The 20,835-nt window shown below is 40.7% G+C and overlaps 1 protein-coding gene across 1 annotated transcript in view; it reads right to left on the minus strand.

Annotated features, from left to right (window-relative positions):
* The window catches only part of cfap65 (cilia and flagella associated protein 65), a 222,722-nt gene that overhangs the window by 67,643 nt on the left and 134,244 nt on the right, over window positions 1–20,835 (minus strand). Inside the window, exons 19-20 of the mRNA XM_063049965.1 lie at window positions 15,034–15,250; window positions 2,485–2,613 (exon numbers count right to left, since the gene is read on the minus strand). Coding sequence (XP_062906035.1) covers window positions 2,485–2,613; window positions 15,034–15,250 — 346 coding nt within the window. The remainder of the gene's footprint in view (window positions 1–2,484; window positions 2,614–15,033; window positions 15,251–20,835) is intronic.

Raw genomic sequence — 20,835 nt, forward strand, 5'->3', positions numbered from 1 at the left:
CTTAACCACTCCAAGATCAATCAAAAAATCTTTTCTAATGTGAATAGCTGTACTAAAAAAGGCGTTATAGTTGAACAACACACACAAAATTCTGGTCTCACCTATCACCTGCCAGTTTGTACTTCCTCCCCTCCACCCATCTTCAAACGCCTTCTTTACCGGTCCTGATGAAGAGTCTTGACTATATTCCCCTCCAGAGATGTTGTCTGACTTGCTGAGTTCCTCCAGCATCTTGTATGTTGTTCAAGGTTTCCAGCATTTGAAGGATTTTTGTGCTATTGTTAACTTCCTCTTGGGAAATGGGGCTGAGTATGTGGTTGATATGTCAAAGGTGAGGACTTTGGGACCAGTGATCATAATTCTATTAGCTTCAAGACTGTCATGAAAATCATAGGAATAGCCTTTCAGTGAAATTCCTACATTGAGGGAAGGCTAATTTACATGGCATCAGAAATAACCTGCAAAAATTGACTTGGAGAGGCTGCTTGCAGGTAAAGAGTTGACTGACAAGTGGGTGGCTTTTTAAACTAACATAAAAAGTGTTCAGGGCCACCATGTTCCAGTTAGAACAAAAAACAAGACTGGTAAGATTAAGGAACATTGATTGAAGAGCAATATTGGAAATCTGGACAGGAAAAGGGAAGCGTATGTCAGGTACAGGCAGCTGGGATCAAGCAAGTCCCTTGAGGGACTGTAAGAATACATTTATGAAAAAAGCTAGGAGGATAAAAAGGGCCATGGGATATTGCTGAGAAAATAAAGGTGGATCCTAAAAGATTTGTAAATATATTAAGAGTTAAAGGGTAGGAAGAGTATAGGTCCTCCTTCACATTCAGGTTCAGATTCTGATTTACCTATGTGTATATCAAAATATACAGTGAATTGTGTCATTAGTGTGAACAACCAACACATCTCAGGATGTTCTTGGGCAGCCTGCAAGTATCACCGTACATTCTGGTGCCAACATTGCATATGCACAATGTTCATCAGAACAAAAAGGCAATACACAACACTGAACAAAGCAAGACATCAACAGCAAAGCAATCTCCTCTCCCACCATCCACTCCCACACAGACACAGGCTTCCAAACCCAGGACATGTGTGCAGCCATGGGAAATGGGACTGTTAACTGAACACGTCTCATATGTGTGGGAAGCACTGCTTCAGAACTGATAGTGGAGGGGTAAGATGGCATGAGACATTAACAAGTTCTTCCCTACACTCCTGCAGCCCCCACAGATGCTACTTAACCCACTGAACTCACAGTCGGTTGCGTCACTGATTGGTACAGAGGCGCCAATGCACAGGACAGGAAAAACTGCAGACAGTTGTAGACTCAGTCAGCTCCATCAAGGGCACTAGTCTTCCCACTGTCAATGGCATCCTCAAAAGATGATGCCTCAAATAGTGGCATCCATCATTAAATACCATACAACTCAGGACTTGACTCTTCTCATTACTACCATCAAGACGGGAGTACAGAAGACTGCTGACACACACTCAACAATTCAGGAACATCTCCTTCTCCTGCACTGTCAGATTTCTGAACAGCCCATGAATGCTGCCTCATTATTTCACTCTCTTTTTGGACTTTTTATTTCTTTTTTAACATTCTTATTGTAACACAGTAATTTTATTATGTATTGCACTGTACTGCTGCCACAAAACAACAAATTTCACATCAGATGTCAGTGATAATACATATATTTTGATAATAAATTTACTTTGAACTTTGATTCCAAGTTTGGTCTAATTCTGATTCTGATTCATCCAGCAGGTAGTTCCAGAATCCAACCACTGCTGTTTCTAAGTCTCATGTTAATATCCACGGCCATCTTTCTGAAATCCATACAGCAGCGGCTGGAGAACAGTAAAGGGGTTTCCTATTTGTGGGTACCATGTTAGCGTAGTGATTAGCATGACGCTCTTACAGCTTGGGGCGTCAGAGATGGAATTCAATTCCAGCATCCTCTGTAAGAATGTTTGCACATGTTTCCTGTGTGCGTGTGGGTTTCCTCCCACAATCCAAAGAAGTACAGTTAGTAGAGTGTTTTTTGTTTAAATTGTCATGTGATTATTTTAGGGTTAAATAGGTGGTTTGCTTGGTGTCACAGCCAGGTGGGCTAGAAAGACCTGTTCCACACTGTACTTCTAAATAAAAAAATAAACAATATTCTGTCTAAAATTCCTCCCTAAAGTAAACATGCTTAAAACCAGATTAACCAGTCCTTGGTCCCATTTTACTTTGGAGTTATGCAGTGTGCAGACTTGGTTCTGTAGAAACAAGAAACGACATTTGCTGGAAATCTGGAGAAACACACACAAAACACTGGAGGAACTCTGCAGGGCAGGCAACATCAATAGAGGGAAATGAGCTGTCAACATTTCGAGTTGAGACCGTCAACAGGATTGAATAAAGGGGAAAAGAAAATTTAAATACCAAGGTTCAATTTTATTTCACTCCCTACTATGTTTGCAACCTACCAGTCAACAGGCAAGATCTCTTTATTCTCCAGCACTAGTAGGACAATTGAAGGATCTGAGCACGCAGGTGCTGCTCCAAAGTTGAAGTCCACCATCACAGGGGTTGACACAGGGGGACATCGACGTGTGCTGCAAGTTAAACACAAAGTATTGTATGTTGGATTCTACGTCCAAAAATCTAAGATTAATGGACAAATTAACCAGCAAGCTCAGCTAAAAAGAGATACCCTGCAAGTTGCAAATGAAGAGAAACTGCTTTCAGATTTATGCTGACAGATATTCCGATGTACACGTGACAGATAAAGCTAACCTTTGCTTGACACAACCTGTCATGTCCCCTTTGACCCTCACCAATTTTTATTGATGCACCACAGAAAGCATCCAATTCTCACCGGAGTTCAGTGATGGCCCAAATGCAGAGGGAGAGATAGAGACCCAGAATGAAAAGTTCATTGAGTTTTAGTAAGTACTGTACAGAACAAAAGAAACATAACAAACACTAGCCTAACAGGGCCACTAACTAAACTCTCTCTCTCTCTCACACTAAAAACAAGTGCCATCACTGCAGCTTGAAAGCAGTAACTTAGAGCTAAACTAACACGTCTCCTTAAATAGAGTCTATTTAAATCACCTTTTTTCCCAGAACATGGATTAAGGTAAGTTGGCAGTGTTATTGTTGCTGTGCTTCAATCAATTCTTGACAAGACTGAAGCAAAAGTTACAGAGTTAAGTACAATTATAAAGAAGCACTAATTGACTAGAATGTGTGTGTTCCCACATGCATGATTGCCATTTTTTTTCAGCTGCCTGGATGAGTGCCCAGACCCTACGGCTGTGTCCACAGTTATGACAAATTCAGATGCATCATGGTTTGGTACAGCTACAGCTACAGCTCTGACCAGAACCCTAAGAAACTGCAAGGAATTGTGGATATACCTCAGCCCATCATGAAAACCAGCCCCATCCCTCCCTCTCCATGGACATTCTCTACACTTCTCATTGCCTTACTAAAGCAATCAACATAATTAAAGACCCTTCCCACCCTGGAGATTCTCATTTTTCACATGAGCAGAAGATACATACACCTGAAAACACTTAACACCAAGCTCAAGGGCCGCTTCTATCCTGCTGCTATAAGACTATTGAACATATCTCCAGTATAAGATGGACTCTTGACCTCACAATCTACAGAATATTGTCAGTGCCTTGCACCTTATTGTCTGCCTGCACTGAACTTTCTCTGCAACTATAACACTTTACTGAGTATTCTGTTATTGATTTCCCATGCATTACCTCAGTTTTATAACAAAATGATCTGTATGGAAGGCATCCAAGACAAAGGTTTTCACTGTATCTCAGTGCAAATAGCAATAATAAACCAATGTGTGAGACATCTTGCCCGCAACCCCCAAGTTATGTTTTAGAACTTGATATATTTGCATGTTTTGCAAGAAATAATCTGCTGCAAGTATTCAGCTGTTCAGGGAGTATTTCAGGAGATGGAGGTAGTCACTTTTTCAATCTGATACCCTTCATCAATACTTTGAATAATTGTTGGGTATCAAATTCTAAGTAATTTAATGCTTATAATTAACAATGCAGGCGTCCTTTTAACAATGATATTTGTTAATATAGTGTCAATCAAGCAGCAGAAATGGAAGATGTAAAACTGTTGAACTAAAATCTGAAGTTCTTTTCCTGCTCATGCTAAATGTTTTCCAGGGACTTTCATCACAAATTACAGGTGGGTTTGCAGTCCTGTCATTGGCTAGTCCTGGGGTCAATATGGAAGATACAATGCAAATTATATCTGAGCAGAACACAGAACATTAAAAAAGAGGCCATCTAGATAAACTCATACACAGCCTGCACCTGTAGTATTTGGCCCCCTATTTGAGAAAGTCAGATAAACACAAGTGGCCACTTTATTCGATCCACCTGTACACCTGCTCATTAATACAGACATCTAATCAGCCAATCAAGTGGCAGCAACTTGCATAAAATGCATAAAAGCATGCAGACATGATCAAGGGTGTGTTGGTGAATGTGGTTTGGAACCTGTTGGGGGAAAGAGAGTGGAGAAGGAATGGAAATTGCTGGGAGGGGGGTTGTGTGGGTCTGGTAATGGTGGACAAGATAAGAGGTGGGGTTGAGGGAAAGAAAGTGGAGAAGCAGAGGGATAGAGACTTGGGACCAGAGGTAGGCAACTAGGGAGAGGTGGATTATTGTGAAGGGAGAAATAAAGGGAATGAGGAGGTAGTGAGGGGTCAGATGAATAAAAACCAAGACAAAGGGAATAAAAGAATAAGAAATGATAGTGGAGAAAGCTCTGAAAGTGAGGAAGATGAACAAGCTCAGAGAGGAGGTGTTGTCATAATTAGGTTTAATGAGAAGGCTTGGGGACATATGAAGAAAATTAACCTGTTTGTGCTAACAACAACTGACAAATAAGGTAGGGGAAATAGTATTTGCAAAAGTCCTTAATGATGGCAACTTATTGGTAAGATGTGAAAATGAGGAACAACTTGAGAAAGCACTCAAGCTAAAAGAGATAGGAAAATGCAAGGTGGAATACACTGGGAGGGTGGGAGCACAAAACAGTGGTTGTAAGGGAGTGATCATGGGGATACCAATGAGTATAAATATGGAGGAGATAAATAGGAATATCAAAGGAGGGAAAGTAATGAATGTTCAAAGACTGAAAACAACAAAGGAGGGAGTGAAAAAGGAAAGTGAATCAGTATTGATTGAATTTGAAGAAGAAAGAGTGCCAAGGAAGGTGTTCCTGGGTTTCATGAGTTACCCAGTAAGGGTGTATGTGCCAAAGCCACTGAGGTGCTATAATTGTTAAAGGTTTGGACATGTGGCTAAAAACTGTAAAAGGCAGAGGAGATGTGCTAGATGTGGGAGTGATCATGAATATGGAAAGTGCGGAACAAGAGTTCAACCAAAATGCTGCAATTGTGGAGGAGCTCATAATGTTGCATATAGTGGGTGTGAGGTTGTCAGATGGGAGACTAAAATTCAAGAAATAAGAGTGAAAAGAAAGATCACTTATGCAGAAGCTGTAAGAATGTCAAGAGAACAATGCTCCTAATGAACAGGGAGCAATAGGGATATGAGAGATGCAACAAAGAACAAATGACAGGATTTATGTAGACAAAAAGGCTCTAGTAACATTCATTGCAGGAGTGATTAATAGTACGGCTGAGGTAAAGTCAAAAAGTGACAAAATTCAGCTGGTGGTAAAAGCAGCAGTAAACCATTTAGGGTTAGTAGGACTGACATGGGAGGAAGTGAGGGAGAACCTCTGTAATCAGTCAAGCCAGGAAGTGTCATGTGTTGGTTAATACTAATTATGGTGATTCTTTTACAATGGAATGCAAGGAGCTTACTGGCCAATAGCCAGGAATTCAAGCACTTTATTAAAGAAATGGTTGTAAAACTGGATGTAGTGTGTATTCAGGAAACTTGGTTAAAACCAACTTTAGACTTTGTGGTATATGGGTATACAATGATAAGGAAAGATAGAAATCTAGGGGGAGGAGGGGGTTGTGCTATGTTACTCAAGCAGGGTATACCATATAGGGTACTGGAAAAAGATGACCAGGAATACATAGTGGTGGAAGTGTGGGAGAGAGGGGAGGGAGTGGTTATAATTAACTACTACAATCCATGTAAAAGGTTGGATTTGGACAGCCTATTAAAGATACAAGGACAAAACAGACATAAAGTAGTGTGGTGTGCAGATTTCAATGCTCATAGCACAATATGGGGGGGATCAGATTACAGATCCAAATGGAAAGGTAATTGAAGATTTGATGGAAGAAAGGGATTTAGTGTGTATGAATGATGGTAGTGGCACAAGGATAGATATAACAACAGGAACTGAGTCAATGTTAGAAATTATGTTAGTGTCTAATACCTTGGCTGGCATTAGTAACTGGGGAGTTTGGACTGCTTCAACAGTAGGCAGTGATCACTACCCAGTTTTGTGTTCAGTGGGTGAAAGAGTTGAAGTAAGATCAGGTGGCGGAACCCCAAAGTGGGTGTTTGAAAAAGCTGATTGGGGTAAGTTCCAGAAGTTGAGTGAAGAAGGGTTGACAAAGATTGATATTTCTGGAAATGTAGATGAATTAAACAGTCAGGTGACTTCAGCAATTATCATGGCAGCAGAAGGATCTATACCTAGGAGTAAAAATAGGATGAATAGAAAACTGGTACCATGGTGGACAGAGGAATGTTGTCAGGCTGTAAAAAAACAGAAATAGAGCATTCAGGCTAGTTAAAAGAACCCATAATATGCAGCATTTGGTTCAATATAAGAAAGCACAGGCAGTCGTGAGAAGAACTATACGTCAAGCTCAAAGGGCACGTTGGAGGAGTTTTTGCGACAAGGTAGGAAGAACAACACCTATGGGAGAGATATGGGGAATGATTAAGAGGATGGGAGGAGATAGAAGGGAATGGGAATATCCAGTAATGATATCTGAGGAGGAAACTGTAGTCTCTAGTAGGGATAAGGCTGAGGTCATGGCCAAGTCATTTGTACTGACACACAGTTCAGAAAATATGTCTGAAGAAGGGAAAGAATAATGAGCCAACACCCAGGTGTGTTAAGCAGGAGGGAAGGAACAGATGATATAATTGATGATCCATTGACATTAGCAGAAATGGTGAAAGCAATAAAGAGATCGAGACCAACCTCCCCAGGGAAAGATCTGATATGCTCTGTGATGCTAAAAAATCTAGGAGAAGGAGTGCTCTTGAAGTTGCTGCATTTTTATAACAGAGTGTGGGAGGAGGGAAGATTACCAAGTGCATGGAAAGAAGCAGTAGTAATTCCAATAAGGAAGCTTGGCAAGGATCTGTCAAAACCCACTAGCTACAGACCAATTGCATTAACATCAAGTATATGTAAGATAATGGAAAGGATGATAACAGAAAGGTTATCATATGAGCTTGAGAAAAGGGGAATGCTGGCAAGTTATCAGAGTGGTTTTAGAAAGGGAAGGAATTCCATGGACTCAGTGATTATGTTAGAGACTGAAATAAGGAAGGCCCAGGCAAATAGAGAGTCAGTAGTGGCAGTGTTCTTTGACATTGAAAAAGCCTATGATATGATATGTGGAAGGAAGGATTATTAATTAAACTGCACAAGATGGGGGTTGGTGGGAGAGTTTTTAATTGGATTAAAGATTTTTTGGTAGAAAAATTCAAGTTTGGATTGGATCAGAATTATCAAAACAGTACATAGTGGAAAATGGCACACCTCAAGGTAGTGTGATTAGCCCGTTACTTTTCATCATTATGATCAATGATGTCTTCACAAAGGTACCAGTGGATATAGGTAGGTCACTGTTTGCGGATGATGGGGCCTTGTGGAAAAGAGGCAGGAACATGGACCATATAATCAGGAAACTACAAGAAGCAATTGATGAAGTGGTGGAGTGGGGTTATGATTGGGGATGTAGATTTTCAGTAGATAAAACTCAGATTGTATTTTTTACCAGGAAAAGGGTTGAGGTAGGGAAGAAGTTAAGGATGTATGGGGTTGAATTAGAAAGGGTTGCATCACTTAAATTTCTGGGAGTTATATTTGATTCACGATTAACATGGGCAGACCATATCAGGAAAGTTGAGGAGAAATGTAAAAAAGTAATAAATGTGATGAGATGTTTGACTGGTAGGGAATGGGGAGCAAGTTGTTCAGCTTTGAAGAAAATGTATGTGGCTTTAGTAAGATCTGTATTGGATTATGGAAATATAGTATATGGATCAGCAGCTAGGTCTCTTATAAAGAAACTGGATGTGATTCAGGCTCAGGCCTTGAGAGTGTGCAGTGGGGCTTTTAAAACGTCACCAGTGTCAGCCCTACAGGTAGAAATGGGAATAATGCCTTTGGAACTAAGAAGGATGCAACTGATGGCAAACTACTGGGCTAACTTGCAAGGGCACAATGACTCTCACCCTACTAAAGGAGTGTTGCAGGAGTGCTGGGAAAATGGGAGGTTTCAGAGGGATACCTTTAGTCGGGTAGGGAATGATATCGCGAAAGAATGTGGAGTATTTGATCTGAGGATAAGTCCTTCAGTAGTTTATCTGGTTGTAGCTCCATGGAAGCTTGTATGGCCTGACATAGACTGGCATTTGTTAGAGGTAAAAAGGAAAGAAAGATATAAAACAGATTTGGTAAATGCATTTAACTATCATGTGATGGAAAAGTATAGTGATTATACTCACATTTATACGGATGGTGCGAAGGAACCTGAAACAGGAGTGATAGGGTTTGGGGTGGTAATACCAGCAAAAGAAATTGGAATCAGCAGAAGAACATCTAATAAGTTAGGGGTGTTTACAGTGGAGATGCTGGCAGTGTTGGTTGCGTTGCAATGGGTGCAGAAAGCCAGACAAGCCAAAGCATTGATATGTTCAGATTCATCCTCAGTTCTAGCAAGTTTAAGGTCTTTTCACACAAACAGTCGGCAAGATGTACTTTATGAAGTCCTTCAGTTAGTTACAAGAATTGCAAATCAGGGAGGTCAGGTAAAATTTCTATGGGTTCCAGCACATGTAGGGGTGAAGGGGAATGAGAGGGTGGATGCGTTGGCAAAGAGGACGTTAAAGAAAATGTGGAAATGCACATTAGTATCAGTAAAGCAGAGGTTAAGTGTGTAATCTGGGAAAAAGTCAACCGAATATGGCAAGAAAGATGGGAAAGGGAGGCATTTATATCAAATACAAAAGAGTGTTGCAGTTACTAGGGTAGGTAATGGAAATAGAAGAGAGGAAATTGTGTGGACTAGGTTAAGGCTGGGGCATTGTGCATTAAACAAAACATTGAAAATGATAGGGAAACACCAGACAGGATTGTGTGAGGAATGTCAGGAAGAGGAGTCAGTAGAACATGTAGTTTTGTGTTGCAGGAAGTATGGGATACAGAGAGAGATGATGAGAAATAAATTAAGGGAGTTGGGGATGCAGGAATTCACATTAAAAGGGTTGCTGGGCATGGGTGAGAGAGCACAAGTCCAGGTATTTTTAGCGTTTTTAAGGGGTATAAGGGCTTTTTTATAGAATATGACGAATAAACAGGAATAGGATACTAGGATGGTCAAAGATGGGAGGGTGAAGTGTAGGTGTGTGTGTGTGCACGCACGCGATTGGGTGAAGGGATTTAGAATGCATGTCTAGTGCACATTCTGGAGCAGAGGGTGGCGGTAATGCACCATTAAGCTGGATGCCAATCGCCGTAAAACAAGATACAGAGAGAGAGACATGATCAAGTGCTTCTGTTATTGTTCAGATCAAACATCAGAATGGAGAAGAAATATGATCTAAGTGAAAAAGGATCTAGTGTGTTTTTCTATATGATGAAGATGGCAGAGTTTGTCATTGAAACCTTGGTTGTAATCAATACCTGTACCTGGCTGGAAGCTCGAGAAGAGTTTATTCATGATCTAAGTGATATTGACCATGGAATGATTGTTGGTGTGCCAGTCAGGTTGGTTTGAGTATCTCAGAAACTGCTGATCATCTGGGATTTTCACACTCAGCAGTCCCCAAGGTTTACAGAAAATAGTGTGAGAAATGAAAAACATCCAGTTTGTTGCAGTTCTGTGATGGAAAACACCTTGTTAAAGAGAGAGGTCATAGGAGAATGGCCAGAATGGTTCAATCTGACAGGAAGGTGATCCTAACACAAATAACCACATGTTACAATAATCATGTGCAGAAGAGCATTGCTGAACACACAACACATTGAACCTTGAAGTGGATGGGCAATAGGAGACCAAGAATACATTCAGTGGTCACTTCATTATTTACAGAGGTACCTAATAAAGTAGCCATGAGTGCATTGAACTTGTAACATCTGAAATGCCATGATGATTAAAGGTGTTAATAAGACCAAAATAAAGAAACTATTTATTTTGCTGTGAAGGTCTATAAAGATACAAGGGCAATACTGAGATCTGGTCAGACGTCAAGTTAAAGAGTATGGGAAAATTTATTTAGGTATGTGAATGATCACAGCATACTGAAACTTGTGAAGGATGAACAAGTTGAATAGATGGGAAGCACAAATCAATACGGACAAATTTATATTAAAAAAAAATCAACATCATTAAAGGAAGCCATTTAGGGCATTGTTTTAATGACATTTAAAAGTCATTAGGTATACTTAAAGCAGAAGTCTTGATTAGTAAGGGAGACAAAGGTTATGGGGAGAAGGCAGGGGTATGGGGTTGAGAAGGATAATAAATCAGACCTAACTGAATGGCAGAGTGGACTTGATGAGCCTCGGTTCCAATGCCCTAAGGTCTTACTGTCTACAGTTAATTTACAGAGCTAGTATCCCAAAGGTTTTTTCCATCAATCCACAAACATGAGTTTCAATTCCATCATAATAGCCAATGGAACATCAATTCAAGAACATAAACTAATCTGGAATTAAAGAGAAGACGAGGGATTATCACGATATCAGGGTAATACTGAGCTCAAATTAAAGAGCATGAAAAATTTGATTTAGGTATGTGAATGATCATAGCATTCTGAAAACTGGGAAGGATGAATACCTTGGACAGATGTTAAACACAATTCAATGTAGACAACACACACAAAATGCTGGAGGAACTCAGCAATCCATGCAGCATCTATGGAAAAGAGTAAACTGTTGATGTTTCAGGCCATGACCCTTCATCAGAAAGGAAAGGAAGGACTTCTCCCTTTCCTCTTAAGTTCTGATGAAGGGTATCGGCCTGAAACATAGATTGTTTACTCTTTTCCATAGTCGCCACCTGGCCTGCTGAGTTCCTCCAGCATTTTGTGTGTGTTGCTTTGGATTTCCAGCATATGCAGATTTTCTTATGCTTTCAATATAGGCAAATTTATCAAATGTTGTAGAAACCACCTGGTTTACTTCAGTGAACAAAATCCACCATAGTTAATTGGTCAGACCTATATGTAATTCCAATAGGCTCCTCAGTCCAGCTAAAACAAGGAATCAACTGTAAACAGCCCTGACATCCACAGTTCATCACTGAGCTCCAATCCTCTGCATTTTGCTTTATTATTGAGTCATAGAGCACTACAGCACAGAAAGAGGACATTTGGCCCATCTAGTCCATGCTGAACTATTATTCTGCCTAATCTCATCTACCCATATCTGGACTATAGCCCTCCATTCACTCAATCTATGTACTTATATAAGCTTCACTTATATGTTGAGATTGAACATGCATCCTTCACTTCCACTGGCAACTTATTCTGCATTCTCATCACCCTTTGAGTGAAGAAGTCCCCCCTCATGTTCCCCTTTAACAATTCACCTTTCACTCTTAAGCAATGAACTCTAGTTCTAGTCTCAGCCAACCTTGGTGGAAAAAGCCAGCTTGCATTTACACTTATTATACCCCTTATAATTTTGTATACCTCTATCAAATCTCCCCTCAAAAAGGTGGCATCTATCATTAAGGACCTCCATCACCCGGGATATACTCTTGTCTCATTGCTACTATCAAGGAGGAGGAACGGAAGCCTGAAGACACACACTCAATGTTTCAGGAACAGCTTCCACCCCCTCCGCCATCAGAATTCTGATTCGACAATGAACACTACCTCACTATTTGTTTTTCTTTTTTGTTCACTTTGTGTATTACTTATTTAATTTGTTTATATATATATATTTCTATTGGAATTTATATTTGTAGGTATTGCAATAATTGCTGGTCAAAATGGCACCTGCATACAACGCTCCTTCAGTTGACATCTTCTGGATAGATCATGAAACCATTTATTTAACTTCTTTTATGTCTTTTACATTTGTTTTTCACCTTGAATATGATTCTGGAACTGTTGGAGTCTGTAACCTGCTGTTTGGAGATTGTTTGGGTGTTCCAGTGCCCTGCAGCCTCCAAGAGGATTCCAGAAGCAGAGGCAGCTTGCCAGAACCTCAAGGCAGGCAGGCTGCGGGATGGCTGTGGGGTGTGAGCCCATGTTCAGCTCCATTTTGCCAATTAAAGCAATGAGGGAGATAGAAACATCGAGGCAACTGCGGAGGGTGAGCACTGACTGTCAGCCTTTTGATCGCTGAGAATCGCTCTGCTACGCTACCGTACAGGGGAGAACCTGCCACTGTATCAGAAGAATGTTGCCCGGGCTTTCTGCATTTTGGATGTGGGCGGACTTGTACTATAGACTTTTTCACCATTTTTCGCCTGATCTTTCTTTTTTTTGTGTAGGGGGGAGCGAATTTGGGAGTTGATGTGCCTGTTACATTTTTGTTTGCTTTTTTTTGTGCGGGGAGGGGTAACTTGGAGGTTGATAATTGTGTGGCCTTTCTTTTCATTTCTTTCTTGGTTTCTTGGCTACCCAGAGAAGAAGAATTTCGGTGTAGTACACTTTGATAATAAATTAACCTTCGAACCTTTGTTGCTTCAAAACAACCAATTTCATGACATATGTCAGTGATATTAAACCTGATTCTAGTTTGGATTGTGATTCTATCAGATTCCTCCTTCTTCAGCCCTTTACCTCTCAGCTTCTCAATTCATCTCCCCTCCCCACACATTCATCTACCCCCTCAACTAGCTTCACCTATCAACTTCCAGCTTGTACTCCTTCCCCTCCCCTCAACATCTTATTCGGGCTTCTTTCCCCTTCCTTTCCAGTTCTGATGAAGGGTCACGAACTGCATTATCAACTGTTCATTCCTTGCCATAGATGCTGTCTGACCTGCTGAGTTCCACCAGCATTGTGTGTGTGTTACTTGCAGCTTGTAACCACTCAGTGTATAAATAAAATTCCTCTCTTCTCCCACCGTGGCTTTTTAATGACCTTTAACGAAGCAACACTGATCTTCTAACTCCTGTCTACCGGAATCAGCTGCCTCATCTTCCTATCAAAATCTCCCTATTAAATCTCTCCTTAACATTCTCTAATGATAATCAACCTAACTTTTTCAATCTCTCCTGTTTCTCCATATGACTAAATGCCTTCATCTCTTGTTCCTTTCTAGTATACCTTCCTTCTATTCCCAATAAATACTAACATACTTTGCAAGTAGCAGTTGGAGCAATAACTTTATAGCACCAGCAATCACTGATCGGGGTTCAATTTCCACTGCTGTCTGTAAGGAGCGTGTACGTTCTCCCTGTGACCCTGGGTTTCCTCAAGGTGTTCCGGTTTTGGTCGCTGAAGCAAAATGATGCATTTCACTTTTTCAGCTCCTGTAAGGAGCTTGTACGTTCTCCCCTTGACCGTGTGTGTTTTCTCCCGGTGCTCCAATTCCCTACCACAGTCCAAAGACATACTGTTTGGTAGGTTAATTGGTTATTGTAAATTGTCCCATGATTAGGCTAAAATCAATCAGGGGAATAGCTGAGCAGCACTTCCATGCAATACCTCAAATAAATAAATGATAAATAAAAAACCAAAATTAATCTTTTAAGCTTCATCTTTCTTTAATTGATGTGGAAGGTCCTGGCAAGGCCATCTCTATATGAACCTTTTTAGCCACCAGGCAATTCTTTTAGAGTCAATTTAAGAATCGATCTCATTGGTGGGTGTGGAGCCACACAAAGACCAGGGTATTCCCTAGAGCATAGGAGAATGAGGGAAGGTCTTACAGAAATGTATAAAAATTATGAGGGATATAGATAGGGCGAATGCCTGCAGGCTTTATCCCATCACTTTGGTCGGCACGGTAGTGTAGTGATTAGTATAACTGACAATGTGGGTTTCCTCCAGGTGCTCCAGTCTCTTCCCAATTTCGAAAGATGTACTAGTTGATAGGTTAATTGCTTACATTGGTGTAATTGGGAGAGGGGGAGGCGAGCTCATAGGGAACAAAGGGTCTGTAAACATGCTGTATCTTTAAAATTAAAAACAAACTGGAGGTCATAGGATTAGGTGAAAGGTGAAATACTTAAGGAGAATCTAAGGGTGATGAGAGTGTGGAACGAGCTGCCAGTATAAATGGTATATGCAGGTTCAATTGGAACACTTAAGAGAAGTTTGGATAGGTACATGGATGGGGGATGTAGTTGGAGGGATATAGTCTGGGTGCAGGGAGATGGGACGAGGCAGCAGATCAAGTCAGCATGGACTAGATGGGCCAAAGGGCCTAGTTCAGTGCTGAAGTGCTCTATAAGTAGGTAAAGATGTCCCCAAGCTGTCTACAGCAGCATGATAATCCCAAATGATTTAATGTGCCTTCTAGGACTGCTTTCAAGCCTTCCTCAGTTTTCAAAGTTCAAAGTAAATTTATTATCAAAGTGCGTATATGTGACTATATACAACTCTTAGATTCATTTTCTTGCAGGCATTCATGGTAGAACAAAGAAATACAATAGAATCAATGAAAAACTACACAAAGACTGACAAGCAACCAATGTGCGAAAGAAGACAATCCGTGCAAGTACAAACATGCATAAATAAATAAATAAATAAACAAACAAACAGGTAAGTAAGTAAGTAAGGAGAACATGAACTTTAGTGTCCTTGATCAGTTCTTGCATTACTTCAAGTATCCTGGACATGTTTCCTCACCTGTGTCTGGTTGGCACCCTGTACAAGAGCTCGCCCTCAGTAGGATCCCGCTGAAGGTACTTGTTGAGCAGTTCAAGTGAGAAGAGTCGCCAAAGCTGCTGTTTACTGATGCCACTGATGCTCCCCAGGCACCGAGCATCTGAGATGAATATCATTGGATACACACCATTTGCCGTCACACTACATAAGGTCTTCTCCTCCTCACCTGTATCAGCATCTGACATCGAAGGGATTTTGAGATATAACAACAGTCAATCATCACTAGGGTTGTGTGGGAGATGGATTCTCAACTCAAGATAAACTTTATTTAGAGCAACACATACAAAATTCTGGAGGAATTCAGCAAGTCGGGCAGCATCTATGGCGATTTCCTCCAACACCTTTTATATTAATTGAGACATTCTACGTCCTGAAAGTGCAATATGAATGCACGTTTATCGAAATACCTATACATCAGCATCTTTGACACTTCTCAATAAGCATACAAACCATTGCAAAATTAGGGACAATTCTGTCTGCTGCAGAATACATAGCCTTAAACACAAGGGATTCTGCAGATGCTCTAAATCCAGAGCAACACACACAAAATGCTAGACAAATTCAGCAGATCAGACAGCAGCTATGGAGAGGAATAAACAACTTACATATCAGACCTAGACCGTTCATCTGGACTTCATCAGTTGCTCCAGCATTTTGTGGACTGTTGATTCCTCTCCATAAATGCTGCCAGACTTGCTGAGTTCCTCCAGAGTTTTGTGTGTGTTGCTCTGGGTTTCCAGCAAAAGGAGAATCTTTTGCATTTATGATTAACTTTATTTGCTGCATGTAGATCAAAACATCGAAACATACAGTGAAATGCATTGTTGTTGCATCAACAACCAACACAGTCCGAGAATGTGCGAGGAGCAGTCCGCTGTGACACTACGCTTCCAGTGCCAGCATAACGTGCTCACAATTTACTAACCTTAACCCATACGTCTTTGGAATGTAGAGAAAATCAAGGGGTCATGAGGAGAACATATAAAGTCCTTACGGTAAACATAGGAATAAATTCCTGGGAGAATACATTCATTCTAAGTTAAACAGGGAATTAACTCATTTCAGAAGCTGATTTCAATGTGTGTGTTATCGTAAGATATGTAATACAAACTGTGGCTTGTTCCGGGCCTGACCCAACCGCTCTGAATCCCATCCAAAGTAGATGTCAATTTTTCCATGTATGACCCAACCATTGCCACAACAGTAAGAATGTTGGGCTTGGGACACTAAGCAAGAATATCTTCTCCTGGATGAGATTCTGTGCTGGAGCTTGACCAGCAGGACTAAGCCTGGGCAACATGGTACCGTAGCAGTTAGTCCAATGCTTTACAGCACCAGCTCTACGATCCAGATTTGATTACCGCCATTGTCTGTAAGGAGGTTGTACATTCTCCCCATAACCCCATGAGTTTCCTCTGGGTGCTCTGGTTTCCTACCACATTTCAAAGATATACAGGTTAGGATTAGTGAGTTATGGGCATGCTATGTTGGCCCCAGAAGCGTGGCAAGACTTGCCTAACACTATCATCACTGATTTGATTTGACACATATGACACATTTCACTGTAGGTGTTAATGTACATGTGACAAATAAAGCTAATCTTAAAATGTTAATCTCAATCCAAACACAAACATCTTGTTGGTGTACACACACTACTTGCCCTGAACCAACATGAGTGATCAGGTCCCATCAGAGACAATGCTGTGCATGTAAACAATAAATTAGGTAGATTGCAAGATCAAGTGTCCTTCTTGTCATACAAGAGGTCTGTTCAAGTGCCTGATAACAATAGGACAGAAGCTAACTATGAGCCCGGTTGGACGTTCTTTCAGGTTTTCCAATACCCATTGTGAGAGGGGAGAGAAGAGAATGCCCAGGGTGGCTGGGGTCTTTGATTATGCTGTCTACTTTACTGAGGAAACAAGAAGAGGGAAATCTGATTTCCATGACGCGCTGAGCTATGTCCGCAACTCTCTGCAGTTTCTTGTAATCTTGTGCAGAGCAGTTGACATACCAAACTGTAATGCATCCACATAGAACTACAGCACTGAGGGAATGCCATACTGTCAGAGATACCATTTATCACATGGGAAGCCAAATAAATACTCCATTTGATCTTTTGTTTGTATGTTAAAAATTCACAGTATTTTTTCAAAGAAACAGAGGACTATCTTCCTCAATGTTCTGGCCAATAATTATCCTTCACCTGTACCACTCAAATGGACTATCTAATCATTTCAGTGCTCTGGGATCTTTCTGTGTGCAAATGGTTGTTATGTTTAGTGTATCACACAAGTAATCAAATTCCAGGAAGTATTTAAATGGCATTGAAGTATTTTGAGATTCTAAAGGAGGCACAAGAAACTGCAGATGCTGGAACCTGGAGCAACACAAAAGAAGCTGGAGGACCTGAATGGGTTAGGCAGCATCTGTGAAGAGAAATGGACACTCAGGCCCTTGCTCTACTCCTTCCCCTTCACCCTATTATACTGGCTATCTCCTCCTTTCTTTGCAGAATCTGAATCAGAAACAGAATCAGGTCCTTAATATCACTGGCAGAAATCATGAAATTTGTTGTTTTGCTACAGCAGTGCATTGCAACACATAATATAAGTTACAATAAACTATAAATTACAATAAGAAATACATATTAAAATTAAGTTAAGTAAGTAGTGCAAAAAAGTGTGCAAATTAGAAAAAAAAACAGGGAGCTGGTATGAAAGGGTTCATTGTCCTCAGAAATCTGATGGCAGAGAAGAAGAAGCCATTCATGAAATGTTGAGTGTGTGCCTTTGGGCTCCTGTACCTCCTCCGTGATGGTAGCAATGAGAAGAGGGCACGTGCTAGGTGATGGGGTACTTAATGATGGATGCCGTCTTTTTGAGGCTTCGCCTTCTGGGAGTCCTCAGTGCTGGGGAGGCACGTGCCCATGAAGGAGCTGGCTGAGTTTACAATTTTCCACTGCTTTTTGGAATCTTGTGCAGTGGCCCCTCCATACCAGATGGTGATGCAGCCAGTTAGAATACTCTCTGTTCAGACTTTTACTTTGAAATATGGCCCTGCCGACTTTTATTCTGATTGTGCTGTTGATTTTAATTCTGGTGACACTGCCGCATTTAAATTTGAAATTCAGTTGAACCATGTGAGGAAAACAGCCATATTTACACAATCCTGTGTTACCTTTCTTTTGTTTGCATCACTGCAAATCATTGTCTGTAAGTTTTGTTTAATTCATAAAGGAGAATGCTATCTAAGCAATATTTTGTGTTAATATTATGTGAAAGTTTATTCCCAATGACTAGAATAGTCAGCAACCAGCCTTGGTAATTTAATGAACGTTTACATGATATTAATCTTTTCAAATATTGTAAAACATTGCTTATTCACGCTGTGTATAATTTTGGACATTTTACATGTAAGTGTAGCTTCATACATTCCAAGTTCCTTATGAATGTGTGACTTAATCATCATAAGGTTTTTCCATTAAGTACTTATAGTGTTTTTCTGGTTCATTCTCAGTTTTACTCTTACTCAATTGTATGTGTGCATGCTGCCCAGAGCTTGAAGGCTATATCCTGATTCCCATGTTCATTTGACTGGAGTTTGGCTTACTGCTGAATTGTGTACTTCCTAATTCACACAAAAGGAGAGTAATACAACAAAAAAAGATAACGCATCTGGCCAAACAGCCTACAAACAGTCGATGATAGTGAATAACAAGCATTATGGATGAGAGGTATGTAAAATACACAACATCACAGAAAAGACAAAGCTCACCAGACAGGTTAACTACAGTTCATTGCAATCATCAGATCGTTAGTTGGCACTGCAGCAGCAGGAGCCAGAGCGAAGGCAGAGACCGCACAACCATGTACTGCATTTGCAGACAAAGTTTGGCTAGAGGCTAATTTGGAGTTCCCTGCATCTTCAAAAAGAGGCTGCAGCTACTATCACCCAGGCAGTGATATTAGAGGCAGCAGCAGAGCAAGAGGGTGAGGAGCTGTACAGTAGAAAAGCCACCTGGTAGTAATACAGGGCAATCAGCCAGCAGTGGTCACCTCCCCAGTAAGTTGCTTGCAGCAAAGCTCAGAAATACTTAATCCTTCACATTAGTTACACAACTCTTACTGACCTGTCCAACACCAAACAAGGCATTCCCCTACTACTAAAAAAGAGAATTCAATGCCAAAATTTGTGAGTAATGATCCACATTGGCAGCCAAGGTTTAACATACCTCAGTACAAAGGTAGTTTACTGGTAGGCCATCCAGACCCCACAGTCATGATGAATATGGCAAAGTATCTGGCAAGCAAAGAGCCATGAGCATCGGCCTATCACAGTTTGGCAACCATCCAGAAAGTTATAGAGTATGGAAGTTGTCTTTTAATAACACAATCAAAGACATGGATCTTACTACTGGTGAGGAATTGGACCTGCTGTCAAAATGGCTTTGTATGGAATCTTCAAACTATGTTAGGCACTTTAGAGCAGTTCATATAGCCAATCCAGCTGCAGCTTTAAGAATGATCTGGAGCAAGCTCAATGAATGTTATGAAGCGCCAGTGGTAATAGAAAGTACACTTTGAAGAAGTTGGACGTCTTTCCAAAGATTTCAAATAAGGATAACTTAGGAGTTAAGAGAACTTGGGATCTGTTAATGGAGCTGCTTTCAGCAAAAGGAAAGTGGTTATCTGCCTGCTTTAGCTTATTTAGACACTGGCCACGGCATTCGTTCTATTGTTGAAAAACTGACACATTCTTTGCAAGAGAACTGGATTTCTTAAGGTTCAAAGTATAAAGAGGAGAATAGAGTCACATATCTTCCCTTTTCTTTCTTCACTGATTTCATCTGCCGTCATGCTTCATGTTGTATCTGTGCAACTACATATCAATTAAATAATTCACATTGCAGCGAGACAGAGAGAGAGGAGATCAATACACATGCGTAGACAACAAATCAACGAGCATAGGTAAGTTATCAGTCCTTACGTAGTGCTAAGCAGAGTCATTGATCTAAAAGAAATAGATCCATACATTACACTTCCTCCCTCTTTAGATTAATGTAACACAAAACTGTATATGTACCCAAACATTCAATTTCCCTTTCACAAACCATATTCAAATAAACATGCTTTCACAATAATGATCCATAACTAACTTCACTATACTAAAGATTCAGTCTTCACTCTGTTTCTTTCAGTACAGTGCCTCTGGGTCTGTGGAGTGGCATCAGGTTGGCAGCGTCTTGTCAAATACAACGTTCTTGGTTGCCAGTGTCACATTACTGTTAGTGACATGACCATTACTGAGAGAGAAGTTTGGTGGCTGTAATGTGTCCATTTTGTTGGATGCAGTCGACTCAGGTGTGTTCTCCAATTGAGCATCCAGTAGCTGGGCCACATGACATCTCCACGTATGATCTCCAACATTCACTGTGTACCTCAATGGTCCAGTTCTTGGAGCGATCCTACTGGGTGTCCATTTGTTTTCTTGGTAACCACACACCAGGACTTCATGTCCAATCTTGAAGCTCCTTGCTGATTCACTTGGTAACTGGCTGAACTGTCATTTTGCACTTCCCTCCATAGATCTGGTTTCAGGAGGTCTATGCGAGATCTGAGATTCCTGCTCATGAACAGCATTGCAGGTGTTTCATTTGGCCTCACACAAACAGAGTCCCAATATACAAAAAGGAAATAGTCCACTTTGTGCTGTAGAAAACTGTCTTCCTTGTCCATAGCTTTAATGGACTTCTTGAAGGTT

The sequence above is a fragment of the Mobula hypostoma genome, chromosome 6 (genome assembly GCF_963921235.1).
Source record: "Mobula hypostoma chromosome 6, sMobHyp1.1, whole genome shotgun sequence".
Lineage (NCBI taxonomy): Eukaryota > Metazoa > Chordata > Chondrichthyes > Myliobatiformes > Myliobatidae > Mobula > Mobula hypostoma.